This window comes from Amphiprion ocellaris, chromosome 21, assembly GCF_022539595.1.
Source record: "Amphiprion ocellaris isolate individual 3 ecotype Okinawa chromosome 21, ASM2253959v1, whole genome shotgun sequence".
NCBI lineage: Eukaryota > Metazoa > Chordata > Actinopteri > Pomacentridae > Amphiprion > Amphiprion ocellaris.
Window position 1 is genome coordinate 7153838 of NC_072786.1, and position 24238 is coordinate 7178075.

Sequence of the window (24238 nt, forward strand, 5' to 3'; positions counted from 1 at the left end):
GCGTTGCGCTAGCATTTTCACTTATAAAAATAAAGTTTGGTCTTTCCTTTTGTCTGGTTTTGTTCCATTTCATGGCTTTCTGTTTGAACATTAAGACATATCTACATTTGGTCTTCCTCAAACTTTACAACTCTCACACGTGCCAGTGTTTCAAAGACTACCTTCAGAAGCAAACTAATACACACCATCCCTCGTTATGTGTACATGAAAGCATATTTCAAATGGAACCGATGCAGCTTTTAGTCCATAAATTGATTATATATATGTATGTGTATATATATATATATATATATATATATATATATATATATATATATATATATATATATATATATATAGGTAAGAATGGAAAGTAAAGTTCACAGAGTTAATCTGAGTAAGCTATGTGTTAAAAAGAAAAGTTTAATGTAAACTTTTAGGTTTAGAATGAACAGTTTTGGATTCCTGAACCGCTGTTGAGACATGTTTGAGGACTGATTTCTGAAGAGGCCCAAAGAATCACAGCAACAAGCGGCACGTACAGTAAAATACAGTCATCCAGTGAATGTTGTCTAAGACTAAGACATCCTTTCTCCTAATTATGTGCAGTTCAGTCGACCCTTCTCACTGTAAATCTTCATTTCATACATTAACACAAGTAATCTACCATATAGGGAGTAATAATAGTGTTAATTTGATGTTGCGCCTGTGGGAGAACACCTTTAAATTGAGCTGTTATCTTACAAAATATCCCACATTTGGAAGAAAATGAATGCAAAGTTGGTGTCATTCCTTTTATCTATTAAAACCAAGCATTCACTATCACATTGTATTGTTTCGTATCACTGTAAGTGGCAATTTGATGATTTTTTTTATTGAGCAAATATGTCATACGGGAGCATAAGCTTACGGTTTTCTTACATCCAGGCTGTTATAGAGGCTGATAAGATGCGTGTCGAGGTTAAACAGGGTATTGTCAAGATAAAGGAAACACCCATCGCAAGCGAGCAGACAAGCAAGATGTGAGAAAACAGCCACTGTAAATTGATAAAAGTGGTAATAGGAGGAGAAAACTGCAAAATAACAATAGGTGTTTCCCTTCTTTTTGACCATATACGGTAATTCACAAACATCTGAACCTCTAATGTATGACTATAAGGGCTGACTGAACGAGAGGGATTTTGTTTGCTTTGTCGTTTCCTGTTTCATTTTTGGCATTCTGTCTCATTCTTGTCGTTTGGTGTCTCGGCTTTGTCGTTTCCTGTCTTGTTTCTGTCATTTTGTATCTTGTTTTGTATGTTTGTGTCTCGATTTTGTCATTTCGTGTCTCGGTTTTGTCGTTTCCTGTCTTGTTTGTGTTGTTTTATGTCTCGATTTTGTCATTTCGTGTCTTGTTTTTGTCATTATGTCTCAGTTTTGTCGTTTCCTGTCTTGTTTTTGTTGTCATGTGTCTTGATTTTGTCATTTTCTGTCCCGTTTGTCATTTTCTGTCTTGTTTTTGTCATTTTGTGCCTTGTTTTTGTCATTTTGTGTCTCAGTTTTGTTGCTTCCTTCTCTTTTTTGTTGTTTTGTGTCTTGATTTTGTCGTTTCGTGTCTCGGTTTTGTCGTTTCCTGTCTTGTTTGTGTTGTTTTATGTCTTGATTTTGTCATTTCGTGTCTTGTTTTTGTCATTATGTCTCAGTTTTGTCGTTTCCTGTCTTGTTTTTGTTGTCATGTGTCTTGATTTTGTCATTTTCTGTCCCGTTTTTGTCATTTTCTGTCTTGTTTTTGTCATTTTGTGCCTTGTTTTTGTCATTTTGTGTCTCAGTTTTGTCGCTTCCTTCTCTTTTTTGTTGTTTTGTGTCTTGATTTTGTCGTTTCGTGTCTCAGTTTTGTCATTTTGTGCCTCAGTGTTGTCATTTCCTGTCTTGTTTTTGCCATTTTGTGTCTCGTTTTTGTCATTTCGGGTCTCATTTTTGTCATTTTGTGTCTTAGTTTTGTCACTTTGTCTCGTTTTTGTCATTTTGTGTCTCGTTTTGTCACTTTGTACCTCGGTTTTGTCATTTTATGTCCCGGTTTTTAATAAAAAAGTGGCTGGACATGACTAAAATTTCAACTAAATAATAATAGTTTCGACCGCACTAATTAGCTGTTATTCACAAACATCTGAACCTCTAATGCATGACTGTATGGGCTGACTAAATGAGAGAGGGATTTCGTTTGGGTTTCCATATCAATAGGAGACATTTTACATGTAAAAATAAAACAGATTTTCAATTCTAAGGCGAGAATAAAGCCTTCTGCAGGATTACGGGTGAAATAGTTTCTCCATAGAAAGCCAGCAGGGCACAACAGTGGTCCGATCACGAGGGATGAGAAGGTGAAGATGTATGTACTTGCTTTTATTTCCACATCATGTATCATGTGGATTACATCTAAGTTGAAAATGAATTGATCTGAGATGCTGCTGTGATAGTCGAGGGTCCGGACATGTTTTGTGTATCTGTCTGTATCTGTATCTCTCATTCACACACTTTCTGTACGAACCTGCATATGCATCCATATTCATGAGTAAATACAGATATATACAGCAGTAGTGAATCCTCTTCTTCACTACAGTCCTCTGTGTGGATAGCAGCGCCTCAATCCGGCTCCATCATGAAACTGTACAAGAAGATTCCGACAACATTTTTGGTTCATAAGCAAAAAGGTGGAAAATAAAAATCCTTCGTTCCTCTTTGTTTGCTTCCTTCATTTTCCCGTCGTCTGCGCTTGCTCCGTCCGTTCTTCGGTTGTTTTTCCAGTTGAATGTTTGGATTTGCTTTGTCAGTGTTAGGGACTCGCTTGTCGTTTATCTCCGGCCGTCTGAGAGGAGATGGGAGAAGACAGAGTGTAAGAAAGAGGTAAAGAATGAGGGAAAACGACGAGAAAAGGAGATTTCTAACGAGCGGGGAGAATTAAAGCGAGAGGGGAAACAGCTGGTAAATGTGCCGAGCGGTCAATTAAAGGCAGGAGAGCGATTGCGGTTTCTCGTCTCCGCCTGGGGAGCGGTCGTCTACGCAAACACAACCCCCTCTCGCCGAGAACGAAACTGAAATCCTAGAGAATCGTAAATTTGCTCAAGCGCACACCACACGGCAGCTTGTCTTTGCGGTTTGTGAATACACAGCGGCAGTCGAGGGAGGAAAAACAAACAAACTGAGGGAGAGAAAACCTTCTGTGTTCTTACGCTGTGTTTCACCAGACCAGGGATTTGGAGCGAGTGCTGACTCCTTTCCTCCTGCTGGCCGCCGCCGTCGCTGCGTTACGATGGCTTCGCTTGTGAGACTCCAGGTACAACTGAGGAAAGAGTTTCAAGAAAATAAACATTACTGTAGTGCATTTTAGTGAGGAAACTTCCACCTCGTGAAGTTTAAATACTAGTTTACATTTAGCTACTGACAAATCTAGAAAAGTTCCGTGAAAAAGCTAATAATCACTCGACCTTTACTGGCAGAAAACAGGAGAGAAAATGGCTCATAATTCCCAAGATGACCTCTTTAAATGTATTGTTTTATCACACTAACAGTTCAAAACAAAAACACCTTACAAAGATATAAGTGAGAGAAAGAAGCAAATACAGGGGATCCTCTACTTACGTTGGAGTTCTGTTTCTACAGATCAACTAAGTCAGAACTCCGGCAAAAATGTAAACAAAGTCGTTAAGTGCATCACAATATTGATCAGTTCTTCATAAAAGTCATGAATAACAATGACTTTCATGCATGTATGAGTCATTTTACAAGAAGAGAAGAGAATATGTTGCACTGTTTTTACAACTTGAGTATTTTATTATATTGTAGCCACCCTCTGTGATGAATGAGTGAGACTTTATCTGGTTCTCTGGTGGTTTATTGAACCTTCACACAGGCTACTGTGGGCCGTAGCCAACACCAAAATAACTACAAAAACCTATAACTTAGCTCCAGAATTAGCCGCCGTTCTCAGCTCTCTCTCACTACACACACACTGCTGCTGACTCTCAGCCAATCAGAGGTGAGTTAACAAAACAAGACACATTAGTAAAATAAAGAATTCTAAAAAAACATATATATATTTATCTATTTATTCTGGATCTACTGTTGCTTTGTTTTTTGTGTTCATATTGTACTGTGAAAGGTGCTATATAAATAAACTCTACTTACTTAAATGTTCAGTTTGGATGTATCATGATCTGACAGTTTTAAGTGTACAAATATCAATACAACATGTGTTTTGATGGTGGACTATTGAAGATGAAAATCAAGTAAAAACAGACTGAGATTAGTCTTTCAAAGTACTTCCCATATGGTGAATATGTGGGTTTTTTGTGTGTGTGTGTCTTAAAAACTTGGAACGAGTATAAAGTGGAAGCACAGTCAATTAAGATGACATGTTACCCAGCAGTAACTTCAGACTAATTTCCAAGGGACTGTGCACCGTTAAAACACCGATTTTATAACCGCAGCATTATCTCACAAAGTAAACATCGCCGTGATTTAAAAACTACTGTGAGTTGGGAGATATTTTCATGTTCAGAGAGAAAGATGGTAGCGATAGATTGTCTTAGTCTCACACTCATTCACTACTATGTGAACTGAACTGTCGATCACAGATGCAGAGACAGTCTTCTTCCTGAAGGGGGCGTGGACAGCTGTTAAACTGCATTTAAAGCTACAAAAACTGAAACTGCCCATTAAGAAAAGTGCTAAAAATAGCATATTGCCATGGAAAAATGGAAAAATAATTGCAGAAGACACTGAAAAGACACAATCCAGAGGGGCACAAGAAGGGACCTTTAAGACAACCGTGAGAGAAAGAGGAGCCAGTGACAGATCCTGAAGTGATGGAACATCTGTAACTTAGTTTAAATGACTCTTATTTCTTAGAGAATCACCGTTTGGCTTAATCAATCTCAATAAATGTCACTTCACAAAAATCCAAGCCACTCTGATCAAACGTAAGAACCAGACACTAATGCTCTCTATCTAGAGTCCTGACCAGGGCATACTATGGGATATTTATGTCAGTAATTTAAAATCCAATACCTTCTTGGCAAAGGCCCGTCCACACTGATCACAAGCATGAAGGGAGAAATTCTTGGTCACCCTGACCTCGGTGGAGGACGTGGTGGAGCTGCTCTCTGATTGGGTGTCGTGTCGTCGGGTGTGGGGGGTCTGGCTGCTGGAGGAGGCGGTGGAGGAGGAGGAGCTGCGCTGATGGGAGTGTTTTTCGCTGCGGCGGGTCAGCGGCGGACTGACGGGTCGGTGCTGGTGGGTCTGCTGTCTCTCCTGCTTGCGGGTGATGGGGGGCGACGGCGTGAAGACGGGCGATGAGATTTCCTGCTGTTTCCGGGTGGCGGCGGCGGGAGGCGGGACGGAGGAGGACGAAGAGGAGGACAACGAGGAGGAAGAGGAGGCTGAGGCCGGGGTCAAAGCGGATGTGGAGCACTCCTGCTTGCGAGTGACGGGAGGTGAGGGCGAGGAGGAGGGCGAGGAAGAGACGTGGCGTCCGTTCACCTCCTCTTTGACGCTGCTGCTCGTCCTTTTGTTGGTGCTGTTGAGGACGGCCTCCGCTAACCTCTTCACCGCCCGGCTCTCCAGCTTGGGCATGATCTTTGCCAAGTACGAGGACGACTTCTTGTGGACGACGGTGACGTGGCGCAGGACGTCACGCTTGCGGCGAGACTCGTAGCGACAGAGGGGACAGCGGTAGAACTTGATGAAGATGTCGTTGCCGTCCGTGTGCAGCTCGATGTGCTTCGTTAAGTTCTGACGCGAGCTGAACTGTCGCTTGCACAGTTTGCAGAAGAGCTGCTTGAAGTCGAAGCCCACTGACAATTTGGTCATTTTGCCAGCGCCGCCGCCGGACATGTTGCTCCCACGAGAGGACGAGGACGACGATGAGGGTAAAGATGGCGTCATCTTGGGGCTCGACGGTGGCTCCTCCTCCTTCACTTTCAAAGCGTTCTGGACCACAGGAACTCCTTTAGTTGCCACGGTGCCGTCGCTAGGAGACGGGACCGGACTGCTGTCGATGTCCTCTTCGTCCTCGTCGTCCGAGGGCTCCACGGCTTCCTCCTTCACTCTGACGTTGTTGCTGGGAGCCACGGTATTGGTACTGTTATTGCTGCTGTTGTTACCGCTGCTGCTGCTGCTGCTGGTAGGGGTGGCTGCTGCAGTCGTCGGCGTCGGCGTGGGTGCAGACCTGTTACTTTTGATGCTGTATATCTTGTGGACGATACGCATGTGTCTCTTCAACATGAGCTGAAATACACAGAAACACATCAAATGAAAATCAGTTGCTGACCTTCAACAGGTGGTGAGAGCAGTTGAGCGGGTGATTGGGACCACAATACCTCCCCTCAGAGACTTTTACATTGGCAGAATTCAGAGGAAAAACACGGGAATCACCAGAGACCCCTCACACCCAGGACACTCTCTGTTCTCCTCCCTCCCCTCAGGTAGATGTTACAGGACACTTAAAATCAAAACCAACAGACTCAAAAACAGCTTTTATCCCGAAGCTGTCAAATGTCTGCTCCCTCCCCCCTGAATGACAATATCACATACATACAAGTGCAATTCATATCATGTGCAATAATCGTGTGTAGAGCAGGTCTCTAACCACAAACCGTTTCCACACTGTATATATATAAATGTGGGGAATTTTCGGCTGAACTACAGGCTGTGTGTACGCAGGGCAGGTATGGAAGCATGGAAACAAATCTAAAATCTTTATAGTAAAGCATTTCTAGTGTGGAACGACCATTGTTTTACAGTGTTACTGACACAGGCAATCATTTGGAAAACTGTTTATTTTTTTATTTTTATGAATGCAAAAATTAAGGATTTTTTTTCAGCTTTTTTCAACTTTGTTAAACTGCACAAAAAACATTTTTAAGTTCTCTCTACTTCTAGCCATAGTTTTGCTGTGAAAAATAACCAAACATTCACCAAAACCTGCTGGGTTTTCACAGCTTTAAAACACCAAAAGCTGCCAGTAGGTCCACACACCAACCTGAGAGCTGTAGTTCCTTTTGCAGAGCGTGCAGCGACATGAGGTGGAGTTGGCCTGTGGAGCGGCTGGGGGTTGAGTCTGAGGTTTGGCTTGGTTTTGGTTCGAAGGGGTTGCTTTAGAGTTCACAGGGGTGGTCTTGGAGCTGGGGGCTCGTGTCGGAGATGCGTTGCTGGTCTTCCTGGGAGGCGTGACTTCCAGCGTGAAGGGCTGGCCGGGCCGCGAGGCGATGCTGGGCGTGATGGCGTCCCTCCGCAGACCGCGATGCACCTCGTCGAAGTGCCGGCGTACGTTGGCTTTGGTGGCGAAGGTTTTGAGGCACACCGGGCAGGATTTCCCGGTGGGTGTGCTCAGAGTCCTCGGGCGACCTCCACCATCAAAAAGAATAATTATTATTTCAAATGATAGTTCAATTTGAAAAGCAAAAATGACATTTAAGTTGACATTAACAAAAAAAGGGCAAAAATGATGATACTTTTAAGGTGAAAACAGGCTGACTGACAAAGAATTGTGTAGAGTTGACCTCACAGACTATATAGGGAAAGTACTAAATAATCTCAGCTAGATACGTAAAGATTAATTGTTTTTATTTGTTTATATCTTGCTTGCACAGAACTGAGAACTGTGACACTGATAACTATGTTTGTTTTTGTTTACGATGATTTGAGGCTCTGTTTCTTAGAAAGCCGACAATAGAACAACTCTAAACCAGCAAACTCATCAAAATGATTCAGTTCTGTGATAAACAAGTTAATAAAGTGCTGCTAAACAATGTCATTCACCCTCATGTTTTATCTCTGCAGCAACATATCATTTACCTAATAGAGGGTAAGTCAGGAAGCTGTAAATAAAATATGGATTTTGCTCTAAAAACATTGAAGGTTGTGGAAAAGGACACAAGTTTTAATGAGTTTTTACTGGCCTTTTAAAGCCCGACATTTTAACTCATCACAGTATTAAAAGCACAGGTATAAATTACTAAGATTAATGACAGCTGGATTCCTTTCAGCTACTTGAAAACTTGAACAGAATGTAGTCATCTAGTGAGGACAGGTCAGTTTTTGACATTCAGAAATATGGTTTTGGCCATATGGAGGTTAATAAAAGTGCTTGAAAAGGTGCTTTTAATGTAACGACTGTGAGAAATATTTTACAATTCTGAACCCTTTACAAATACCATTTTCAATATTTTTCCTTCATGTTATTTGTATGAACTCTTACCTTTCACCATGGAGAGCAGGCTTGTAGGAACTGTGCGCGTCTCCGTAAATTTTCTGAGCTCCTCCAGTTTTGTCTGGTGCATTTTGCGGCAGTGACGTCTGATGCTGCGACGTGAGTTGAAGTCTTGGCCGCACAGACAACAGGAGATTGTCACATCCTCAACCTGGATGGCAACAAGAGGAGGAAGATAGATTTACTCACCATCACAAAAGCTGGAAACTAGATCACTCCATACTGAATCATTATCATCATACCCCGCTGTTGGAGCCCTCGTCTTCAGGCTTTGACGGCTCCTCTTTAGCCTCCTCCTCGGGCTCCCATCTCCTCTGTCCCTGGTTGGGTCCAGGGCTGCTCTGGTTTTCTGCTCCACCTGGCTGGTTGGCCTGGTTGTTGTCCACACCCTCCACTGGTTCTCCTTCCCAAGCGACTGGACTCTCTCTGGCACTGCGAGGAACGACAATGAATAAATAAAGCGCACTAAAGATGAAGTAGAAGCTCTCAGTCCATCAGGATAGGACCCACCTGGGTGTGTGTGAAGGGTATCTGGCCAGCTCCTCCTCTGTGGTGATGTACTGGAACACAGCCTTGGTGGTGGTTTGAATGGGCTCCAGTCGCACCACGTAGTCTGGCCGCTCGTTTCTGGGATAAATGGCGTCTAATAAATCCTTCATGGCTACACTCTGTCTGTCGTCACCCGATGAACCTGAAAAAGAACAATTTCCACCACAGAAAGATTTTAAAAAACTCAAAGTAACACAGATATTAGTGAAGAAAGTCATTAAAAAAGTAAGTGTGTATCCCTTGTTATGTGTATTATTGTACTCACAAAATGACTGTAAGAGATTCTGATCAATGCTATTGATTCATGTTAGTGGCTACTCAGATTTCAGTCTGTTTAAAAAGGCAGATCAGTTCACTTTTCTTGGAAATGCTTTAAAGCCCCAGAGACCCTGAACAAGCAACTTATCAAGCAACCTATGTAGGAGCTTATGTCAGCAAAATAACCAACGCTTCATTGCTATTTTACCTATGTCCAATGATTTGTGCTTTATCTTACAAGCTGTTAAAACACAAATAAAAAACCCAGATGAACACATGCAGTCGGTCAGTATTCAGCGAAGGCAAAGCAAGTTTATTTCTTTAGCACCCTTCATGTCCAAGACAATTCAAAGTGCTTTGCATGAAACATTAAGAGCATTACAGTGAGGTGCAGTAGTTAAAAGATATCATGCAGATTTCATGCACAGGCGCATGAGAAAAGAAATGTTTTTCACCTGGATTTAAAAGTGTCTACATTTGGTGAAAGTTTAATCTCCACTGGTAGTTTGTTCCACTTATTTGCAGCATAACAGCTAAATGCTGCTTCTCCATGTTTAGTCTGGATTCTGGCCTGGACTAGCAGACCTGAGTCCTTGGATCTAAGAGCCCTGCTATGTTTGCATTCTCTGAACACATCACAGATGCATTCTGGGCCTAAACCGTTCTGGGATGGAATCTAGAGAAACTTGAGGAAAGATTTCAGTGAAGTGTATCAGCTACCTAATACAGAACACTTGTAATAATGGCATTTGCCTTAAGATTGTGGAAAAACACCCAAGTTTGCATTTACGGCTTCCACAGCTTCCACAACAGAGCCATATTTCACTGATAATAACACTAGAAAAGACACTAGAACTGAAATTGGATAATAGATGGTGACTCAAAATCAGTGCCGCTTAATACTGAAAAAAGGACACTATAGTAGTTTGGGACATTTCTCATAAGGTGCAATACGGTCAAAAGCAAAGAAAACCATTTTTTTCTCTGAACTGCATTCAGATCTGGTGTCGTACTCCTCATACAGGGTTTAGTGGTGCTCATTTAAATAGTAAAACAAATGAATTGTGTTGCCTTGTGTGGCGACAACAATTGCAAGACTGTTTTGGTCAGCATCATGCTTTCTATAGTGGAAATATTTCCATAAAACTGGTGCTGCATGTCGTTTCGCAAACAAATCTTTCTTTTCAGTGTTCCTTGACTGTTCCTTGTCAACAAATTCCAAATTTCTCTTATAGATCGGTCCTGAAAAACACGAGCTGTGCAAGCTTTCTTTTCAAAAAAAGCTGTAGCATGATGTGTTTAAATCATTAGTCTTCCTTTGTGTTGCATCTTATGCAGCTTAACTGTTATCTTGATGCTGAAATGACATATCGTGCAGCTCTACCCCATATTTTATGATTTTAATTGGTGGAAAAATGGTCTCAATACACTATAGTATAAACACAAACATTCATTTAGCTGTGACATCTTCATCTGACATATTGCAGTTTGGCCTAATGGGTGGTGAGATCATCCAATTAAAAAGAGAAACTAGGACCTTAACAAGTAAAGCTTCTGCATCAACAACAAATTAGTCCTGTTAAAATATCTTTGTCCAAAACACTGAACCCCCAACCTGCTCTCCTGTTGTTGCCAATTGCGCCCCGGCATCAGATAAAGGTGTCAAAATCTAAACGGACAAGATCATCTCACTGGCGTCGGCTCTCCTTCTCTTCAGTTTATTTTTCTGTTACTGAACAGGAAGGTAAAATGGAAAAACGACCAATGTGGTTCGAATTTAGATAGATTTTGGTGACTGATTATGTGCTGAATAGATGAGGGAATAAAACATTTTCTGTTCTGAGCTTCCTTTTATAGTGATTAACCCTCCTGTTGTTCTGCGGGTCAAAACTGACCCATTTTAAAGTTTGAAAATGTGGAGAAAAATATATTTTCACAGTGAAACTTCTGATGTCCACATTTTCAACATTTTTGGGAAATCTTTGAACATTTTTTGGTGGAAAAAAGAAATGTTAAAAATGTTTCTTAAGAACATTCACAAAAAAAATCAACCAAAATCCAGCAAATTTCGCTGGATTTTGGTTGATTTTTTGTGAATGTTCTTCAAGAAAATATTAGAAGTTTTACTGATACATATGGAATCACTTTAGATATTTTTAGGATTTTTTTGGAAGATTTTTACTCATTTTTTGAAAACATTTACAAGACTTTTCTTGCCAAATTTGGAGGATTTTTTTAAAAATAAAACTTTTAAGGGAAACTTCTAAGGAATTATTTGAATTTTCTTCCTGATGGTTTTGCAAATTTTCAGAAATTTGGGGAATTTTTTGCTGAATTTTTGGGGGGGTTTTGGTGCCTGTAAATGAGGACAACAGGAGGGTTAAAGTAATTTTGCCACTGTGGATCATCAATGTGGATACTCCTCTTTTAGCAAATGTGAAAGTTTATTTAAAACAAAGAGATGAGAGAAAAAGAGGCAGTGAATTTCAGTCTCTTAAATGGCTCACAAACATCAGTGGAGGCTGTTGGGGCATGTGTGGATGGTGAAAGATGGAGCATTTCAAGGAAAAACCATTGTGTTTATCCACTAACCACAATTAATGCGGAGTCTCAGTGGTGAAAAAAGGCACCGATTATGTAATTTATCAAAATAATAACTGTTGGACTCATGAAAAAAATAAACTTAATTGAGACCACATGCAGATGAAGATGAAACTACTCTTTCTTACAACAGCAATCATTACAGCGGAGAAAACGGAGCAAAATATAATTGACTGTGTTGAGATTGATTTCCTTTAAAGCAGAAGAGGAGAGCTGGGGAGCAGAGAAATTACTTGAAGGGTCTCTGAGGCTTCCTCCTCTTCCTGAAGTCTCCTTGCAATTCTAAGCAGCAAAGAGGAGAGACATGGACACATACTGCGGCTAATGAGAGCTAGATAAAACACAAACACTGCGAGATCAAAGTCTCTTTTCTTAGTGATATGAGAGGAGAGCAGGGGAGAAGCTTACACTTTGAGGAAGGGAGATGATTGATGGGTGGAACGTGTGACGGTGTTCACAGACAGAGGAGATAATAGGAGAATAATGAGGAGGAGACAGATGGCGTTAAAGAGAGTGAAGGAGCCTTGGAGTGAAAGTAAAATGTGAAGACATCCGAGGACACGGTGGAGAAATCAACGATTCTGTGCGGACGAGTTTGTGAGTAAACAGAACTTAAGCTGAAGTTAAGCTTGATCCCACCTTCTTCAGGGAGTCACTCAGCATTTACAAAAGTTCAGGTCCCAGCTTGAACTGTTCTACTTGTTGATGTAAGTGTTGCGTTTATGGTTGTTGTGTTTTGGATTATTCATGTTTATTGTGCTTTGATTTTAGAAGGGTGCATAACGACATGGGTTAATGGGTTAGCAAGACATCTTGAGCCTCAAGTCAGAGTTATGTTCAGAGTTTGGGATTGAAATTTCACCATTTCTTTCTCAGAAAATAAATAAACATGTTCTCATGCTGGGCTCTGGTTTGCTGTTTTAAGCTAAAGTTTAAAGACCAAAATTGCAAAATGGATTAAAAATACATTTGCTGGTATTTAATTAAAGGAAATATTCAATCAAGAATGTTAATTTTCCTGTAATTTGGCCAAAACTTACCCTTATAGTAAGTAAGTTATTTTCAATAAAATCGTCCTTTTTTTTTTTTTGAAAATGCACATTTCACATTTATCCTTATACTGTTTTTACTCACGTTTATTTCATAAAGCATTAAAATATATATAAATAATAAAAGCTGGGATTACAGACGTAAATGTTGGGCCACTAACCGTCGGGTTCGGGCAGCCGCGACAGGCAGTAGTACTCCTTATGTGTGATGAGGTTGGGCAGGCCTCTGAACAGACTGCGGCACAGTTTACACTCGAAGATGGTGTCCACCTCCCTCAGGAGCATGTGTTTGAGTTGGCTGGTGCCTGCAAGACAGCGTTGAATAACTTAATTGCGCTCAGAGATAATGTAATGGACACATACAGTACATTGTAAAAAGTCATCACACTCCTAGTAAAGGGGGGAGTGTTACAAAGAAACCTCTCTGTGGCCTTTTTTTGACTGCAATCAGCGTTACATTACTGTTATGCTCCAGCTAGCAATCACTGAGACATGATGGCTGTGGTGCAATTTGCTCCACAAAAGCTTATTCATGCAATTTGAAGTCTTACAATTGTTAAAAAGGAGTCTGCAAAACTGTATTCTTTTGGTAAACTCGGTTACATGTAGAAAAAGTACATAGTAGATCGTAAAAAAACAAGATTTGTTCCTAAATCTTTATGAAGAAAGCCAAAATAGCTAAAACCTACAAATTCTATGCATTTATACGATCTTACAGGGTTTCTACAGATATCAACCAGTCAAATTTAATGCTTTTTAATGGCATTTTAATGCTATACTGTAAAAAATTTTAAGGCCACGACCATGAACTCAACAAATAACACGGGCGTGGGTTTTTTTGGTTTTTTTTTTTTGTAAGAGATGATTTTTACATGAAAACTGTCCCTACATTTCACTATTTCTGAATCTGGAAACCACCCATGACCACCAACAGGCTGCAGTCATTCTCTGAAATCCACGTTTTCAGCCATTTTTGCTGGAATTTGTGTTTCCCCATTTCCCAGCTCTCCTCCACCTGGTCCAGCCTGCCAGCCACTTTAATCCTCCTCTTGTCTTCATTTACGGGCACCAAAAAATACTGTTTTCTTGTCTTTAAAAAATCCAAAAATTTAGCAATAATTCCTTAAAAGTTTCCCTTAAAGGTGTTATTTAAAAAAAATAATCTCCCAAATTTGGCAAGAAAATTCTTGTAAATGTTTTCAAAAAATGAGTAAAAATCTTCCAAAAAAAATCCTAAAAACATCTAAAGTGATTACATATATATCAGTAAAATTTCTAATATTTTCTTTAAGAACATTCACAACAAAAGTTGATTTTTTTGTGAATGTTCTGAAGAAACATTTTTTTTTTAGCATTTCTTTTTTTCCACCAAAAAATATTCAAAAATTTCCCAAAAATGTTGAAAATGTGGATATCAGAACATGCACTGTGACAAAAATATTTTTTTCCCACATTTTCAAACTTTAAAATGGGTCAATTTGACCCGCAGGACAACATGAGGGTTAAAAACATGCAGGTTTTGGTAAATGTACCCAACCGGCTGGAACAATTATCGCAATGGTTCGGCATGTTTACGCAGATGCACGTATCTGACGAATCACAGTCTATAATTATATACTATTATATTATTATTGTCAAATATTTTCTTGAAAACTGCAGAAAGAATTTTTAACGCCACTGAGAATCAAATTTAATGATTTTTAATGCCATTTAAGGCTTTAATTTTTGTAAAATCAACTTAATTACTATTAATGCTTTTTAATGCCCTGCAGAAACCCTGTCTTATATCGTCGATATTGGCTAAAAAAAAAAAAGAGAAGTTAAACTGAGGAAGAGCTGAGAACTTTCAGTCAGTGTGAAATGCCTGCTGGTAAATTTGATAGTAGATTTGTCGAATCCAAGAATAATCTCTCCGGCCTTGTACGGGATTTCAAATGATGACAGTCTTTGTGTAAAGTGCTGCATTTGCATCGCCGCTGTCATCATCTTTGTCATCTTTTTCCATCACTGTCATCAGCCCGATGACTCAAGTGTTCTGTTTCACTTCAATTTGTCCGTATGGAAGCGCTCAGTGCACTGTTAGATATGTGACTCATATCCCCTCGCAGCGTGTAGCGGCATGTATTGTATGCTCTGGTGGACACTTTACTCCGTTTTGTGCATGTACATGTGCAAAAATCACTCTCGGTGACTCACACAGACATACCTGCACACTCAAACAAACACACTCTCACCTGTCACTTTATTTTATCTGATGCTGCTTTGCCACCGGCCCAGTTAGGATGCAACTGTGCTGTGTTGTGGCATGATTGTAGACTACAACAGCAGGGGGATAATCACTCTGACCCCAAAATATTACGGTGCTGTCTGGAAGCCATCACATCACATGTCCACACTCACGGACTCATACACTTTGTTCCCAGAAAACAAAACCCTTTCTGTGAATCTGCACATCCACAGAATTGGCCAAAATTTAAGGGAAATTGGCGACATATGGGTCAATATATAATTGCAGGACTTTTTGTATCATAGTTGACATTTTTGCTGTTTTCAGGCCTAAAATCAACCTGGCTGCCTATAACCAAACACCACATGACATTTTTACTGAAAGATTCTTCTAAATATTATATATACAATTGAGTAAAATTGAATTTGAAAGTTATTTATAAAGATATTTTAGTAAACATGCAATAAATCGACAGATGACTTGGAAATGGCATCATGTGGAGCTATGTGGAGTTATTTAAATGACTGTATTTCTGGTGTCATAAATTGAACGTCCAACAGCTTCCTTCAGTTGAATTCAGACCAAACAGAGATTACTGGGTTGCAGCACCTCGATTATATATAAACGTATTTGTCCTGGACTCTACAAAATGTACATAAACCAAGAATTTATGGTGCTGGAAAGAAGTCTGCCAGGAAGTTTATCTGTGAGAGACAGATTGCTATTTTGGTTAATTATCGCATGTTTGTGGAGTTGTTTGTATTTTCAGTCAAACATCTGCACTGGATTTACTGATGTTTGTGGCTTTCCTGACTCTTGGTAGTTTGTTAAAATGTATACACACAGAGTGATAAACTGAGCAGCTGATTAAACTGCAAATGAAACACGGGTCCAGATTGTCCCTGTTTAATTGGTGCCGTCACCATACTGTGTCCTGGGATTCCTCATTCTGTCATTTCAAGTCATCATGAACTCCCACACTCAACCACAACTACAGCTGTGACTTTAGTTGAGTCAGTGAGAGTTTTTAGAATTCAGGCTAAACTTAACATGGCTGGGTGATATGACGCTACAACGATTAGCCAATGAATACAGTATTGTTTGTCCGTCGACAGAACAGTAATCAGTACCTATTTTGATTCCTGATAATTAACAGAAATGACTTTTTAAAGCAAATATCCGCTATTTCAGCTTCTCGTTGTAAGTGATTTGCTGTTTTTGGCCTTAATTTAACTGACAGCAAATGTTGATTATCAGAAACAATGATGAGCATTTTCACTGTTTTCTGAAACATTATAGACCAAATAATTTACTGATTAATGGAGAAGATTATCAGTGAACCCTCTGAACCCCAAGTAGGTTGTTTGTTGCTTGTGGTGGGCTGTTTTTCCCTGCACCTCTCTAGAAACAGCACAACTATGAGTAGAAACAGAGAGAATTGAATGTCATGAATCATAAATCATTCATTATTTACCAATAAACCGGAAATTAACAAGTCCAAACTGATATTACCAATCCAAGAAAAATAAATGACTAAACATACTTTCGATATTTTTTTTCTTCTGTGGAAAAGTCGCAGGATTTTTGTCATGTGACTGTTAGTGAAAGCTAAATGAATCATGACTTCTCCATTGTGTCAAGAAGCGCAGAGTTTTATTTTTTTTGTTCTTTTAAAATCTAAATTTGGTGCAAACAGTTTATTTTTGGCAACTTTTGAAACGAAACAAGTTGATTAAAATGATTTTTGACAAAATATCACAATCTTAAGCTTTGATTTGGTGACGTTTGATTAAGCATTCTGACAGAACAGCATGTCAGATGAATACTTAAAGCACCTGTTTGGAAATCTGAAGACTCCTCCTGTTTTTACAGTTTGGGATTCTGATAAATGATGTAATTTCAGCGACTGTTTTAAAAGATAACACGTCTTTCAAGGGGGTTTTGAGGTTCAGAGAGCTAATACATGAAAAATTTAAATAATTAATTGCAACGTTAGATTCTAAAAATGTCATCACAAACTACAAACACTAACAACAGCTGAGCTACTGTGTGATTCTCTGCATATAGGAAAGAAATGCTGCTGCATCGCAGGGATTTGATCACAATTTCTTGTGGCACAGCACAATGAGAACAGTTGACACAGGCACAAAAGAAAGGAATAAAGCTATGACAGGAGACAGTGAATAAGAAAGGAACGAAGGACAATAGGAAAACACACAGACACAAACCGGATCGGAAGCATTCAATTATCTGCTGAATCCCAGACTTGGAGGTCTGCAGAGGCTGCTGGAGCAGAGGAGGATCACCGGGCTCCACGCAGAGGCCTGCACAGACAGAAAACCAGGAGACAGAGATGCATTTATCAGAGCGAGCATATAATTACATCAGAGTATGACAGGCTTTGAGAAATACAGCATCACCTGCAGATTCTGGGGAGCAGCTAAGAAACAAAGCACGCTGCAGTGTGTTTAAAGGGAGCAAACAATCAGAGGCAGACATGAGGTCTGCACAGGAGGGTGATTCAGTCTGACCTCGTTACCTTCTATCATATCACAACGCAACACAACGCATGCTCTTTCTCTTTCACACTGACACACAATGACTATGAGAAAACATATCATCTATCTTCTCCTTCTAAGATCAGGAAATACAGGATGCAGACATTAAAAATCTTTACAAATTAAATCTCTCTGTGGTGTTTGTTCAGAGGACTCCAGAGAGACGGATGGAAAAGACGCATTAAGGGACAAATGTATGCTGATAAAATGATTTTGCATCCAACACTGGTCAGAGCCAGCACAGGTCTTGATAGTCCACATTACGGGTGGGGGAAACTTCTGATTCTTAGATGCATCGCGATTCGGACGTGGACGAGTCTGAATCGATTAACAAACGTCCAAATTTTGATGATGCGGAACTAAGAAGCATGGTACACGTCATCTCCGGGACAGTTTAGGATGCGCACCTGGAGCGGACACATCAACACATGCACAGAGGAAAACAAACATGGGTGACCGTGACCCACCTCGCCGTGAGATCCAAACAGCTCCTTCTAATTTAGAAGCAGACGTGTGGAAACACTTCGGGTTCTACAACGTCGACGGCAGAAGTGAACTGGACAAGAGCCACGTTATATGTAAGCTGTGTTACGCTAAAACAAAATATGAATGCTCATTCAGCGAGACAAAAAGATATGTGTGTTGTGAAAAAGTACATCAATATACATAAATTAAAGATGCATCAAAAATCATTTTATAATCGAATCATAGCCCCTGAATTGTTATTGAATGGTGAGGTCACCAAAGATTCCCACCCCTAGTCCACATATAGTGGTGCTTTATCTGTCAAAACAGAAACATGGTCAGAGATTATTCATGTGCATCTGATTGTTAAGACACGATATTAACCTTACAATAATATTAGTTCCAGGTCCAAGCCTTTACTGCAGTGACTGAAGCTATTTTAACTTCACTGCAGTGCTGTAATCCTTGAAAAACATTTCTGTTGACATTCTGTTTTCCTGATAATGCACACATTCCACTTCAGCACAGCCAACTACCTGAAATCACTTTCACCTTAACACTTCTAAAAGACATCACAGGTGCTAACAATATCTCTGTAGCCTGCCAGGGTTTGGCAAATCACTGTATGTCAACTAGTGTCTTTTCTTCTTTTCTACAAATATCTGGCTGGTGCATTGGTTTAATATCTTTATTTGCTCCCACCATTAAAGCCGTCGTGTATGTTTTTGTAGAAATACCTCAACCAGACCATGGATCTTTACATGTCAACGAGCTATAGAAATGCCTGACACCTTACAGTGAGGAGATCTGGTGGCTCTAGGAGGCATTTTAGTGACAGGCCTTGGGTCCACATAGAGAGAAGAAATGAACGCAGAGTTGTTCTGAGTAATCATCTTCATCCTGTGATGGAACGTCTCTATTCTGACGGCCTCTTTAGAATGATAACACCCCCATCCATAGGGCAGGAGGGGTCGCTGAATGGATCTTAACCAAATTGAACAGCTATGGGAGATTATGGACCAATGTGTCTGATGATGAGCTCCCTACCACCATCATCAAAGCACCAAATGAAGGGATATGTTTAGAAAAATGATGTTCCTCAAGTCCTACAAACTTGAAGAATCAATACCAAGGTGCAAAGAAGCTGTTCTGGCAGCACATGGAGGCCCAACACCTTGCTTAGACACTTTATGTTGATTTTTCAATTAATTTGTCACCCTTGCTGCTAGCGTACTGCTAACTTTGACCCCTAACTCTAAAGGAACACGTGGACCTGGAAACGGCTATTATGTCACATGTGATGTCAGATTTAATGGGCAGACTGGAAAATGTTTTCGCCTTTGCTCGACCTCAATCACCAGAAGGTCGGCTGGAAAACAGCAAACCTGACGATGGTAGAGATTCAGTGCTTTGTCTGATTTACACCTGCTTTTGCACTAGCTTCATTTTTATTGCTTTTAATCATTAGATTGTCACAGTGATACTTTAAGGCAGTCACTTCACATCCTTTCTTGTTTCTAGATACTTGTCTGGTGATGTTGATGGCCTCACTGTAACCAGAACAAGTCGGTGACACCATCAGGTAAATGTATGTGCATAGCAATATGTGAGAGAGATTTATTATGACTTCACGGCCCTGTGTGATTTGGTCTTGGTCCTCTGTCAAATATTGAACAATCCAGGCTGAAATACTACAGACAACAGATTTGTTCTTCTTTCCTAAAACATAAATATCATTGTGTTTCTGCTCAGAAAACAAGAAAATGGAAAACAGCTAACAAACACAGCTTCTTGGTGTAAATTTTACTTTCTGGTCTTTGTGCCAAACAAGTTTTTTTTTTCCTTTGTACAAAACATTAAATATAAAACAGCAGGAGTTTGCTTCCTGCATTATTGATACAAGCAGACCCACAATGGGCTACTGAGATGGATTGTGGGAAGCTAAAGTGCTCTCATTTTACCTGTTTTACGAAAACAGGTAGAACGAGAATATTTTCATCCTTTTTTTGAGTCTGCAAACTTCCTTTCACATCAATACAATCTTGACTTTTCATGGAGACGGGCATAAAAGCAGAGCGGGGGCAGAACAATTACACTCTGGAACACCACCACGGACCCTGCAATCACCCCAAACGCTTCTCTCATTGTTTTGATGCAAAAAAAGGTGACTCTGAGAGCGTCATTTCCGCTGCAACAAAAAGAGAATTTTGTGACGACTGGGACAAAGCTCTAAATCACACATTGTCAATGATTCCAGCCGTAAAATGTCAAATGTTTGTTTGGTTTTGATGCATGAATGTAAATGACAGCACACAAACTACAATTTAGGTTTTGTAAAGACTGTTAATAAGAGAATAATGCTGAAGTTTGATAATTCTGCACAGCGTTATTATTCCGCTTTGTTAATCAAACCAGACAGAAGTGGAGATTCATTGTGAGTTTTGCTATTTCCAATTTTAAGTTGCTTGACAAGGCAGGAGACATTTGCTTTTTATTTCGGTGAAGCGGCGTCAGGAGTGTAAATAAATTCAGAGATTTATTTCCAGATGATTAAACATCACTTAACAAAGTGGCTGACAAAAGTTGAGAAAATAAAGAGAACATGTGTGCAGACAGAGAGGTGAAACTTAATTTTTATCTAATTATTCAGTGCAATTCAAATTAAAATGCTTCAGTGATGTTCACTAAAAGAAAGAGAAAACTGGGATCTCTTTGAAAGCGAGTTCAAGCTTGTCCTTGTATGTGGACCGATATGAACTTTAAAAGCCAACAGTGGAAGCGCCTATGGTTCTAATAACATTACCATAGGTGTAAGGCTATGTAGATGTCACTTTGGCCCGAACACAGAAAACACACAAGACTCTAGGGCTGCTACTACCAACTATTTTAGTAATTGAGTATTCTATCGACTATTCTGGTGATTAATAATCGGATTCAACGCTTGGCATGCTTGTTACAGCATCAAAAGCATAAGTGAGCGCACTGTGCAACAGAAATAACTGTCCTGGTGGAACACGGGCGGACATCTGTAGTGTATTGTACATATATAGTATAGTACATGTATAGTATAGTACAGGGGTATTTAACTAAAACTCAAACCTATGGAAACCCAACATCTATTTAGTTGGTGATGCAGAAATCACATAAATATGTTTTTATGTTTGGTCCGTTTAAACTGCTGGTACTGCAGCTGATAGAACACAAATAAGAAAACTGATCAGTTTATTAGTATTTATTACAGAGAATATTCAACCAGCAACTTTAGTTTCACTTTCAAATAGAAGCAACCCGTCAAATTTAAAATCCCCTTATAATTTATTGATTATTGGTCAATTATAGGATGAAGTCTGGGTCCGGACTCGCCACTTAGTGACCTGGGGTTTGGTATGTAGTGGATTAAACGAAGCCTCGATTCAGAGAATTTTGCCTCAATAAATTTTAATAATCGAATTACTCAAATAACTTGAGTTGTTTCAGCCCTACAAGACTCTCGTTGAGGTTTCTGACAGGCTGTAACTTTGCACGTTGTACATGATATAGCAGCCACTTACAGATTGGAAAACAGGATTTCTTTACATTGTTTTTTTTTTCTTCAAAGTTCTTTCATTCAAAGTGTGTCATACTGCACAGAAGACATTCTCAAGTTCTCTCTACTTCAAGCCATGTTTGTGCTGTTTCCATACAGGTGCAGGACTTTTTACCGCAGTGAAAAATGAGACCCGACGAGGAAATTTGTGGCAGGACCAAACAAAAATGCCAAGAAACTCCCTGGAGTTCAGAGGCTGAAGAGTCCTACAAACAGCAACAACAACTTAAAGATATTTTATGGCTTTGAAACCAAAAAAATAACATGCCCAGAACTTGCATGTCCAAATTAAAGCACCTCCAAAGTCTGACAGTGACTACTTCAATTACAACTCTTTAAACAATGACTTATAAAGGTGTGGATAACAACCATTTATTTAAAGCACTATTTATTTTGTGCTGACCCCTCTTTGGATGACAAACCTCATGCCATACATACCCATGTCCTTAACAGTGAGAATAAAAATTCCTGGATTCAACCTGACTCACGTTGGGTGGTTTTCTTTACGCTCTCCTCACTTGCTTCTTAGCTCCTCCTAGTAAAGATGAGGAGGAAAGAAAGAATACACTTGCGTTTCCTCACTCCTTCAGAAGCCTCATCTTTAATCGAGGTCAATTAAAGATTCGAAAAAATCCTCCATGATGACGGAGAGGTGAAAGATTTCCAGGTCACAGGAGGAGAGATGATGCAAAGAAGCATAAGTTAGCATAATCAAAAGCCTCCACAGAGTAAGGCTCGTTTCATATGCGCGTCTGCTGTCTGAAAGTGCTCTAAAGAGGCGAAAAGACCGGCGGACAGACAGACAGACGGACACACCCACAGAGACGTGGACAGAAAGCAAGACAGGAATGTGAATGACAACTGTGTGAGAGGCTTTGACGGAAAGGGAGATGGAGATTATGTATTAATGTGCGACAGAATGTGCTTTCCTCGTTACCATCCCCCCACACCTCTCCCACGCAAGCTACTATAATCCCAGCAGGGCAGGTCAGTGACCCCCCCCCCCACAGCCGCTGACCTCCGACCTCCACACCCCACTCAGCAGGAGAGCCAAAGATCAGCCACAGCTTCCTTTTACTACTTAGTGGCAAAGTTGGAAAGTAGCTCCGACTATGTGAGACATCTATGTCTAGCATGGAAGAAAGGCTTTGGGAGCTAAGCTAAACGGAGAAAACAAGCATGTCGGAACTCAGCTTTGCAGCTTTGATAGCCTGGTGGTACATTTTACAATCCCACACCAAGAACTTAGCCTGGCTTTAGGGCCATGAAACACACTAGCGAGAAGTAATCACACTATATTGGCTGTACGGGACACCTGTGGTTTAGAAGGGAGAACAAATTGTGAGAAACAGCGCAATATGGAATGATCTGGAGCCACAAAACGTCACAACAGATAAGAAGAAATCCAACAATAGATGGTATCATAGTAACCATCAACCTCTACAGGCCGAGATAAGGACATTTCTCATGTCTTGATCCAAACTCCTGGCAGAACTACAATCACTTATCCAAGTTGAAACAGTAGAAGTTTTATTCTTAAGACAAAGTGCCTGAATTTCTCACTCTATCACTTTTATGACCCTCCACACCTTCACAGTCTCTCCAAACAATACAGAAGTTATGCCAAAACCAGTGAAATAAATCAAGTTCCAAACAAAGCTTTTACACTTGTTCAACAACTTAGGCTAACCAGTGCAAGAAGCCAAAGGCGGTTCCTATTTTCCGCCGGCGTTTTCTCTGCGAGAACAAACCATTCAGTTTTATTTTTGAGCATACAGGCAGCCTTACTCCAGCGCTCTGTCAGCGAAGCTACACAGGAGGCTGACAGACAGTTTTAGCCTGTAGGTGGATGGATCAAAGCAGCAAGAGGAGTGCAGGGGGAAGAAAGCTTTACGCACCTTGGCTGCAGGCGCCGGTCTGCAGGAACAGCTCCTCGGTCTGGCAGCTCTGGTCCCTGGTCCGACCGTTAGCGTTCCTGTGGGGCGCAGGTAGCAGAGGAGGAATGGGCTTCCACAGAGGCTTGGACTGGCCGTTGGCGGGGTCCTGGCCGTCGACTGGAGGTTCCCTCTGGTCCCAGGTTTCTAACAGCACCTCAGCGGAATCAGAGGTCTGGAGAGGGGCCTGATCGGAGGACTGGTCTCCTCCTCTGGGTTGTACCTGTGGTGGACGCTGGGTGTCCGAATGGAGCTCCATCTCTGTCTGTCCACCAGTCTGTGAGAGCAAAACGACATGAGTGACACAAAAGAAATAGAACGAATATAATAAAATAAATTAGAATTAAAGTCCTTATGTGTATTTGATGTTTGACCGCAATAATCTAGGTCCTCTTGGGCAAATCTTTAGTTGGAAGAACAGCTGTCTGCCAGAGTAATATTTCTGTACTGCCACAGAAAGGCAGCAAAACTAGAAATGATCAGATATTTAACATTAGCATCTTTTTAAACAAAAAAAAGACAGAGTCGTGTTCAAATGACATTAACACTGCATTGTGGAGTTTAACCCTATGAACCCCATGTTTTGTTAAAATAAATAAATCGCCAAAATTTTGCCAATTTTATCTGAGCCAGGAACCAACAATCATGTATGATGTGCAGTTTTGTCTCTACAAATGAACCAGATCTATGCTTATATTAATGATATTCCATCAAAATCCATTCAGTCTACATGTCTCTTTGAAAAGTAGCGATAAATAAAGTTTGCTCTAACCAAAAAAATTAA

The 24238-nt window shown here is 40.3% G+C and overlaps 1 protein-coding gene across 5 annotated transcripts in view; it reads right to left on the reverse strand.

The window, feature by feature from the left end:
- Nucleotides 1-316: 316 nt before the first annotated feature.
- znf800b (zinc finger protein 800b) overlaps nucleotides 317-24238 on the reverse strand; it is a 43681-nt gene continuing 19759 nt past the window's right edge. For 3 of the 5 annotated variants that reach the window (XM_035948506.2, XM_035948504.2, XM_035948503.2), the window contains 10 exons: nucleotides 23419-23731; nucleotides 17140-17235; nucleotides 12846-12989; nucleotides 8738-8918; nucleotides 8470-8659; nucleotides 8216-8378; nucleotides 6998-7371; nucleotides 5026-6243; nucleotides 3189-3298; nucleotides 318-2824 (listed from right to left, as the gene is read on the reverse strand). In XM_035948506.2, coding sequence (XP_035804399.2) covers nucleotides 3197-3298; nucleotides 5026-6243; nucleotides 6998-7371; nucleotides 8216-8378; nucleotides 8470-8659; nucleotides 8738-8918; nucleotides 12846-12989; nucleotides 17140-17235; nucleotides 23419-23713 — 2763 coding nt within the window. In that variant the 5' untranslated portion in view covers nucleotides 23714-23731 and the 3' untranslated portion in view covers nucleotides 318-2824; nucleotides 3189-3196. Of the gene's footprint in view, nucleotides 2825-3188; nucleotides 3299-5025; nucleotides 6244-6997; nucleotides 7372-8215; nucleotides 8379-8469; nucleotides 8660-8737; nucleotides 8919-12845; nucleotides 12990-17139; nucleotides 17236-23418; nucleotides 23732-24238 lie in introns of all 5 variants that reach the window. The other 2 variants (XM_035948500.2, XM_035948501.2) reach the window with 2 other exon arrangements.